This window comes from Gorilla gorilla, chromosome 8 (genome assembly GCF_029281585.2).
Source record: "Gorilla gorilla gorilla isolate KB3781 chromosome 8, NHGRI_mGorGor1-v2.1_pri, whole genome shotgun sequence".
Classification (NCBI taxonomy): domain Eukaryota; kingdom Metazoa; phylum Chordata; class Mammalia; order Primates; family Hominidae; genus Gorilla; species Gorilla gorilla.
Window position 1 is genome coordinate 112,114,804 of NC_073232.2, and position 9,926 is coordinate 112,124,729.

A 9,926-nucleotide genomic window follows, 5' to 3' on the forward strand; every position below is an offset into this window, starting at 1 on the left:
ATGTTGATGTGTAGCTGTGGCTCATTGATTTTCACTGCTTTGTAGCCTTGTCTGACTATACCACAACTTAGTCCTGGTTATTCTTATAAATGCCTAGACTTGAGATGCTGCTTTCTAAGACTTTTATTTCTTTCTTCCTTGTTTCAGGGTAATGGTCCTAGACAACGGGAAGATTATAGAGTACGGCAGCCCTGAAGAACTGCTACAAATCCCTGGACCCTTTTACTTTATGGCTAAGGAAGCTGGCATTGAGAATGTGAACAGCACAAAATTCTAGCAGAAGGCCCCATGGGTTAGAAAAGGACTATAAGAATAATTTCTTATTTAATTTTATTTTTTATAAAATACAGAATACATACAAAAGTGTGTATAAAATGTACGTTTTAAAAAAGGATAAGTGAACACCCATGAACCTACTACCCAGGTTAAGAAAATAAATATCACCAGGTACTTGAGAAACCCCTCGATTGTCTACCTCGATCGTACTTCCTTGCTACCCACCCTTCTCAGGGACAACCACTGTCCTGAATTTCACGATAATTATTCCTTTGCCTTTCATTTCCGTTTTATCACCTTTGTATGTATCTTTAAACAACATATACCCTTTTTTACTTATGTAAATGGACTGACTCATACTGCATACATCTTCTATGACTTGATTCTTTTGTTCAATATTATATCTGAGATTCATCCATGGTGATGCAAATAGGTGCATTATTTTTTTTCACTGCTCTGTAGTCTGGCATTGTATGAATACAGCACAATGTATCGGTTTTAATATTGGGGATCATTAGCATTATTCTCAGGTTTTTAAAAATTATAAACAGTACTACTATGGACATTCTGGTCTACATCTCCTGGCACATATGTAAGAGTTTCTCTAGGGTATAACCTAGGAATGGAGGGTATGAACATGTTTACATGCACAAACTAGCTGATGCCAAACTGGTAATGCCAACTGAAAACATTGCTGTCAATCTGATGCATATGAATTGATGTATCATTGAGAATTTCATTTTCATTTCCCTAGTATCTATTGGGGATGAATATATTTTCATGTTTCTGGGGCATTTGCATTTCCAATTGTTTTTTAAATATTGTGTCTGATAATTCCAATGTCTGGATTCTTTGTTTATCTGTTGTTTCTGTTGGTTTTTACTCATGGTATTTTATTTCCTTGTATGTCTTGTGCATTTTTATTATAAGCTCGTTCTCCTTAAAACTTTATCTGTGGACATTCTTTGAGGCCTAAGTTGACCGTGAATTCTTCCTAAGGGAATTGGAAATGCTTTAGCCTGTTGCCTGGGGCATTACCCAGAACCTCTTTGAATGAAATTCTTCACTAAGGGGTTTCAAACCACAGTGCAACTTCAGACCACAATCCTGTACAAAAGCCAGCTTGTGATTTACAAATTCTCCAGGGAAAGTGACAGGTTGGAGATAGGCGTGGGGTTTTGTTGTTGTTCTTGTTGACTCCTGCATTCTGCATGGCAGGACCTAGGCCTCTTTACCTGTACATTGCAGGTATAACCCTTTCATGACGCAGGTTCATCAGAGGGTTTTAGTCTGCACTGTGGCAGACCTTGGCTTTATCTCTTGCCTTGACCTCCTACATTATCAACAAACTGAGAGTTTAAGATCTCCTGGGCAGGAGATTTCAGAAGCCAGCCTAAGTTTTGGGCCTTCCTCACCTCCTAGGGCCTTTGTGTCAGGTTCTTTTGGGTTCTTCATATTCCTTACCTCCCTTTCAGTGATGTAATGATAAAGATTTTGATTTATTCAGCATTTCACGGTCTGTTTAGTGAGGTGCTTAACATTAAACTTCTGAAATGAAGGGCGTATAGCTAGTGTAAGCATACCTCTGGTTTGCCCTGAATAGTTATGGGTTACATCTGTTTTCCCAAAACAATAATAGCTCCCCCTTTCACACACGCACAAAAATTGTCTCATTTGTATGATAAACTTGTGTGCCTCCTACACATAGCCCTGTGAATTCGATTTTGAATCACAGCATGGATGGAGATCAACAAAGTTGTATAGATATTGAAGTGTTGGCTGGGGGGGCGCTATTCATGGAGAATCCCCTCCTTAATTCTGCAAACCAGATCTAGTACATTGTGAATATTCTATAATCATTGGCTATTTTTTACAGCTAGCTTTTCAGATCTATACTTGCTTATGTACATGAAATGTAGCTCCTGTAAATTGCAGATTAGTGTATATTAATCTAAGATGCCATCAATTGTAAAATACCTGTTATTTTCTATACCACGAAGAAAGGATACTGCCAGTTAAACTTTGGTATGCATTGTTGGTAAAATGCATCCTATTTGTGGAAAAAAATTAGCATTTTAAGATTAATACAATACAATACCTGTAAAGCTCTATAAGAGCTAAGTCATGTCCTTTATTTCTGCTATTGATCTTTGTTCTTTTTTCCTGATTGTTCCAGTCTGTATTGCTCTTTTAATCCAATATCATCATCATCATCATCATCAGTATCATCATCATCATCATCAGCATCATCATCATCATCATCACTTCCTTTATCTCTTTTTCTCAACTATTTCACTGCTAGGTAGCTAACTACTGTTTTTACCATCTATTCTTTCTAATCATTAGAATTTCAAAAAACTGCTTTTTCCTTTTTTTTAGTGGTGTTTTTAAAATTTATTTATTTATTTATTTTTTAGTGTTTATTTTGAAAGCACATTCCATACATGCATACTTTCCAAACTTGCTTCTTAAATGAGTTTTTAGATATAGAGCATTTAGAGGGGCAGGAGGAACTTTGGAAAACAAAGGAACTATTTACGCTGACTGCAGAAGCCAGAGAAATGCAAGCTAGGTAAAGCACCAACAGTAAAAGTGAAACTAAAGGAGAAGCCTGATATTTTCTCAATTTGTTTCTCAAACAAAATGGTCCAGGCTGATGTCGATATAGTTATCACCAGAGAACTTTGAAGATTATCAGCCATCACTTATTTATTTAGCTTCCAGTAAATGTCTGACACTGTGCCAAAAAACTTTAAAAAGCTATCTAGGGCTCACAGCTGTAATCCCAGGACTTTGGGACGCTGAGGTGGGTGGATCACCTGAGGTCAGGAGTTCGAGACCAGCCTGGCCAACATGATGAAACCCTGCCTCTACTAAAAATACAAAAATTAGCCAAGCATGGTGGCACATGCCTGTAATCACAGCTACTCTGGAGGCTGAGGCAGGAAAATCACTTGAACCCGGGAGGCGGAGGTTGTAGTGAGCCAGGATCACACCATTGCACTCCAGCCTGAGCGACAGAGCAAGACTCCATCTCAAAAAAAAAAAACAAAAACAAAAGCTATCTAATATAAACTAAATAAAGATTACTTTCCATTGTGGCCTAATTAATATCCCTTTCACAAGCTTTATTTCACTTACCGATTTCAGGGGCAATTTTAGATAACTACCTAAAACCTATACCTTCCCAAATTCCACCATATCTTCACTGTTTTTCACTGATCTTTTGTCCACTTTCTGTGCCCTTCCCAATTCTTCTGGGTGCATGGAATCATAGTGTTTCAGAAGTAAAGGTGCGTATGCCCATCGTTAAGCTACTATCTCTCAGTTTCAAACCTACCCTTTTAGATTTTGCTCTGTGATGCTGGGACTTATAAGTCTCATTTCTGCTTTGCCAACTATTCCTATTAAGTTCTTACAATAGGAGGTGCTGGAGGGACACTGGACGCAGCCTGGATGAGGAAGAAAATGTGCTCCTTCTCGTTGGCTCTGTTGCTATTAGCACCACTCTAACAGTTTCTCTGCAGCAGCAGTTCTCACAAGTAGCCACACTGATTTTAGTTTGCAGTTTTTCAACATTCACAGAAAGTGTCGTCAGGCCCAACACCAACACCAGCTGAGCAGCGTCCCCTTTTTCAGAAGCAATAAACAGATTGAAAGAAAACAAACTAATTTTACATTGATACATTGGCACATTGGCACAAACAGGAAGAATAAGTCTATAAAAATATAAAGAATAAACCTATAAGAATAAACCATCAGGCCTACATTTCTGGCAGAATAATTTTGCATAAGCACTTTCGGAAACATCCTCAGAATAAATTTGTCCTGTTTATATAATAGAATGAGAATACATTTAACCACAAATGCATACCGATCATGAATTTATTTTAGAATTAGCAAACAATATTGTACAAACATTGATATTTAAATCTCCAAGCTCCTGCAACTTACATTTAGTTAGCAAAGACTATATTCTACTCTGAGTTTGGTCTTCCACATGGACTAGACACTAGACTGGTTTTTTGAAAGGTTTCATATTGTTCGAAAATACCATAAGTAGGCCAGGCACAGTGACTCACACCTGCAATCCCAGCACTTTGGGAGGCCTAGGCAGGCCGGAATGCTCGAGTGCAGGAGTTCGAGACCAGCCTGAGCAACAAGGTAAGACCCCGTTTCTACAAAAAAAAAAAAAAAAAAAAAGTACAGAACGTTAGCCAGGTGTAGTAGTGCATGCCTGTAGTCCCAGCTACTCAGGAGGCTGAAGTGGAAGGATCGCTTGAGCCCAGGAAGTCGAGGTTGCAGTGAGCTGAGATCACACCACTCCATTCCAGCCTGGGTGACAGAGTGGGACTCTGTCTCCAAAAAGAAAAAAAGAACATCATAAGTAAAAGATTGTAAAAATGCATAAAACAATTGGCTGTAAAAAGCACTCCATTGTCATAGCCCTCCTTTTAATTTCATATGCAAGTAGTTATGCTGTAGAATTTAACTGTTACAATATAAAAAGCAACTATTTATGGAAAAAGTAGAAAAAAGGAGAAAATGGCCAGGTGCAGTGGCTCACACCTGTAATCTCAACACTTCGGGAGGCTAGGCAGGAGGATCATTTGAGCTCAGGAGTTCGAGACCAGACTGGGAATATATGTATGGCAGTGTTTCTTTAAGGTAAATGAACATAAAAATAGAGTTTCAGGAAGAGAAGAAAAACTAGGCTAGTTTGGTTCTTACTGAATTTTGAAAATGAACTACAATAGAGCTCCTTCTTCAATTCTAACAATCAAGGCCTTGGTCACCATATTGGTAATCTCTTGATTAATCCTCTTGGTTCTCACTTGATTTCCATCTGGCGATTATGCCTGACAAACACTATCACGGATTTCAGATCCATCTGCCCTGTTCCTTGGCAGCCATCTTTGGGACAATTACTTGCTGCTCAAGCCTGGAGACCAGGGTTGTCCAATCTTTTGGCCTCCCTGGGCCACACTGGAAGAAGAATTGTCTTGGGCCACATACAAAATACACTAACACTAATGATAGCTGATAAGCTAAAAAAAAAAATCGCAAAAAAAATCTGATTATGTTTTAAGAAAGTTTACAAATTTGTGGTGGGCCACATTGAAAGCCATGGGCCACATGCGGCCCACAGGCCATGGGCTGGACAAGCTTGCTATAGACACTCGTTCTTCTCTGGGAAACAACTTGGTTGTCAGGAGATTGTGGATAGCACTGGTTGTACTATTAGCTCTGGTCACAGGTATTGCTCTTGATACCTGGTGCTAAACAATATCTTTGCCTGGCTGCTTCTTTTTTAGTGCTCATCTGCGGAAACTTGTGATCTGGTTTGTCAGGGTTTGCATTCTGGTAATATAAAGGTACCTTCTGGTATAATAAATATTTGTCTGGTTGACACAATTTTTATTAGGTCCAATCTGTAAACCAATTACTCTTTGGCCAGCTTTTCATTGTCCTTAATCCAACAGTCTAATTTCTCTGCGAACTTGACTCCAATGTTAATGGTTGAACAGAATTATTTTATTTTAGTTGGACCTAGAGTAGGGGTATGGCTCTAGGGCCAAATTTGCCCTGCTACTTGTTTTTGCACATAAAGTTTTACTGAAACACATCCATGCTCCTTTCTTTGCCATCTATGCCTGCTTTCATGTTACAATACAGAGTTGAGGATTTGGCCCACAAAGCCTAAAATATTTACTATCTTGCCGTTTAAGAACAGGTTTGCTGACCACTGCTCTAGAGCCACCTATGTAGTCTGGACTGGGTCACGATTACATGCTCAAAAAGACTATTTGATGGCCGGGCGCGGTGGCTGACGCCTGTAATCCCAGCACTTTGGGAGGCTGAGGTGGGCGGATCACCTGAGGTCAGGAGTTCGAGATCAGCCTGACCAACATGGAGAAACCCCGCCTCTACTAAAAATACAAAAAATTAGTCGGGCATGGTGGTGCATGCCTGTAACTCCAGCTACTCGGGAGGCTGAGGCAGGAGAATCACTTGAACCCGAGAGGCGGAGTTTGCCGTGAGCTGAGATTGTGCCATTGCGCTCCAGCCTGGGCAACAAGAGCAAAATCTGTCTCAAAAAAAAAAACAAAACTATTTGCCTTTAAAATGTCATGTGGCTTCACACCTGTGATAGAATAATGGTCCTCAAAAATGTCCACATCCTAATCCTCAAAGCCTGTGAATATGCCACCTTCCCTGGAAAAAAGGACTTTCACTGATGTGATTAAGTTAAGGGTCTTCAGATGGGGAGAGCACCGTGGATTGGCCAGGTGGGCTCAATGTAAACACAGCGTTCTTATAAAAGAGGCAGGACAGTCGGAGCGAGAACGTGCTGGGATGACGGATGGAGTGAGACAGGTGAAGGTGCCACACTGCTGGCTTTGAAGATGGAGAGAGTGGCCGCAAGCCAGGATATGCAGACCTTAGGAATCGGAAAAGGTAAGGAAATGAATTCTCCCCTGGAGCATCCATGAGGAACCAGCCCTGCCAACACATTGACTTTAGCCTGGTGAGACTAATTTTGAACTTCTGACCTCCAGAATGCTGAGATAAATTTGTTTTCAGCCACTAAATTTGTGGTAACTTGTTATAGCAATAGGAAACTAATAAAAGTAAGCCCAAGTAGCTGTGATAAAACTGCCACAGTTCTTCAGCTAAAGTCAGTTTAATGACAATTCATGGATCTTCTTCATTAAATCCCACTGTAGTTTGAGTATGTAGGGGGTCATGCTGCCTTTTAAGCCCAGCTAAAGGTTGGTTGCAATACTCGTGCCTGGCATCCCTTCTATCAAATTGCAAAAATCTTATTCAGTTTGAACAGAGTTGTGGGTATTTTCTTGATCTCAACTGAAGGCTGTAGTGAGGGCTCTTGTCAAAGTGAGTCCTGTTTTTGACGACAGCAGATTGAGAATTTCTCACCCTCAGCTTTCCTAATTCTGGACCTCTGGGGTGGTTGCTGTGAGAAATGCTTGGGTGAGATGCCGAGGTGTGGCGGTTCACAGGCATTGCTGTGTGCCGTGGTCCTGCTCCGTCTAAGGACCTGTCAGGGTGGCTGCAGGGTCTCACCCACCTGACTGCTCCCCAGAAATGTTTCCTGAATGAATACATTGCCGAGACTCTAATCAGAGGCTTGCTCCCTTCCACCACCACCCCACAGCCTGTTGCTGGGAAGGCACTAATTCTGTTCCTCTCTGCTTGAGGGTCATCTCTTGAGTGTTAAGGTGTAGGTATCCCTATGTAGCTTGCAAAATCTGCAACTTGTGGAAAACTCCTTTCTTGACAGTATTGTAAAATACTAATGCTGACCTGCACCAACAATTGCAGCAAAGTTCTAGCAGAGGCTGTGGGACATAAGCCAGGGGTTCAGACAGATCGGAGTCTGCTGCCCCTGCTCTGAAGCACTGGGTGATCTGCTACACATGGCAAAGGTAAAACCGTGAAGACTTCAGCAGTATCATGTACCAACAGGCGGGAGAATTTAATGCCCCGTGAGTTATGTGGTGACCAGAGAGGGGATTTAGCATGAAGTATTTAAAGCTGGAGGTTTCTCAGTCCTCAAGCATAAGGTTCTGCAAATGAAACACAGTTCAGAGCACAACTGTTTTCTTCTAAGGCCCGTTTGTACTCCTGACCCTGAACTAACACCCTCATAAACAGAATCCAAGCTTCACAATTAACTAAAATGGGGTGACACAAAATTCAATCCTTATTGAAACTGAGCTCCTCTGGAGCTCACATTTCATGAAAGTTTGTGGACATCATCTCACTGGATTCTCACATCTCATTGGATCTGTTCCTGAGAGGAAGAGATATCTATACACAATAATCAGAGGGGAGGCCCCATATCTATATTTACACGATAGGTTCCCACCATCAGTCCCTGTCGTGGGACTCATGGATGAAAGCACAACTGAAGAGCTACTTCCAGACAGAAGGGGAGAAAAATCAGGAGGTAAGCCAGCAAGCTGGATTTAAGAATTTTCTTTGACATTTCCTTCTAGAGTGTCTGAAACATCTGACACCCTCTCCTTCCTTGGTTTTTGTAAATCCTACTTTTCTGACAGCAAAAAGTCCTACTTTAAAAAGTTGTCTAAACAGGTGCTTCTCAAACTTTAATGTGCACACAAGTCACCTGAGGATCTTGTTAAAATAGACTTTGATTCAGTAATGCTGCGGAGGTGGGCCCCTTGCAGTTCCAGCGAGCTCACAGGTGGTGGCGATGGCAATGCTGCCGGCCTAGAGACCACTTTTTTTTTTTTTAAAGAGGTGGATTCGGGTAGGGCCGGGCACAGCGGCTCACGCCTATAATCCCAGCACTTCGGGAGGCCAAGGCAGGCAGATCACCTGAGGTCAGGAGTTAGAGACCAGCCTAACCATCATGGGGAAACCCTGTCTCTACTAAAAATACAAAATTAGCCAGGCGTGGTGGCACATGCCTGTAATCCCAGCTACTCGGGAGGCTGAGACAGGAGAATTGCTTGAACCCGAGAGGCGGAGGTTGCAGTGAGCTGAGATCACACCATTGCACTTCAGTCTGAGCACCAAGAGTGAAACTCTGTCTCAAAAAAAAAAAAAAAAAAAAAAAGTGGGTTCTTGCTGTTGCCCAGGCTGGGATGCAGTAGTGCCATCATAGCCCACTGCAGCCTCGAACTCCTGGGCTGAAGGGGATACTCCCGCCTCAGCCTCCCAAGCAGGTGGGATTAAGGGCTTGAGCCACTGTGCCTGGATCTGCAGGTCACATTTTAAGGAGGAAGAGCCTAGAAGACATCTGGTATTTAAAACAAAACTCATCTTTTTTTTTTAATTATCAAAAATGATTTCGAGATGAAGTAACTACATAGATTTTGCAGTACTGTGGAATACTTATATTTAAAGTTACAAACACAAAGACTCATCTTATAAACTTGCTCCCATCCCAATTATCTCCCTTGTGCCTGTGATTCCATTATTCAATTTCATATTTTTGATAGATGCTGATTTTTTTCCATTCTCAATCTTATGCCCGAATCAGTTGATTTCTTTTCCCCACTCATTGGCTTTTCCTGCCTTTGGTCTGTTCTCACTCCACAGCAGCCTGTTGCTATTTAGCTTTTTTTTTTTTTTTTTGAGATGGAGTCTTACTCTGTTGCCCAGGCTGGAATGCAATGGTGTGATCTCGACTCACTGCAAGCTCCGCCACCACTATGCCCAAATAATTTTTTTGTGTTTTTAGTAGAGACGGGGTTTCACCATGTTAGCCAGGCTGGTCTTGATCTCCTGATCCCATGACCCTCCCACCTCGGCCTCCCAAAGTGCTGGGATTACAGGCGTGAGCCACCATGCCTGGCTGCTATTTAGCTTTCTTAAAACAGGTCATCCCCTTAAAAACTTACGGGAGTTGATTACCTGACTCCTCAAATTGAAATTCCTTGATTTGGACCTCAAACCTCTCCAATGTATTGTTTGTGTCAGACAATGTTGTAGCATTCTTTTTTTAATGGACCCCAAAAATGTACATATTTGTGTACATGTTTTAAAATACGTATGCTGTAAAATGGCTAAATTGAGCTAATTAACATAGGCACACCCCATATGCTTTTCATTTTTTTTGTAGTGAGAACACTTAAAAATCTCAATGATTTTTAGGTCAG

General features: G+C 41.3%; 1 protein-coding gene across 3 annotated transcripts in view; it reads left to right on the forward strand.

Moving 5' to 3' along the window:
* The window catches only part of ABCC2 (ATP binding cassette subfamily C member 2), a 64,636-nt gene extending 64,177 nt beyond the window's left edge, over positions 1-459 (forward strand). For all 3 annotated transcript variants that reach the window (XM_055352735.2, XM_055352734.2, XM_019035518.4), the window contains one exon: positions 148-459. In XM_055352735.2, coding sequence (XP_055208710.1) covers positions 148-277 — 130 coding nt within the window. In that variant the 3' untranslated portion in view covers positions 278-459. The remainder of the gene's footprint in view (positions 1-147) is intronic.
* The last annotated feature ends 9,467 nt before the right edge of the window (positions 460-9,926 follow it).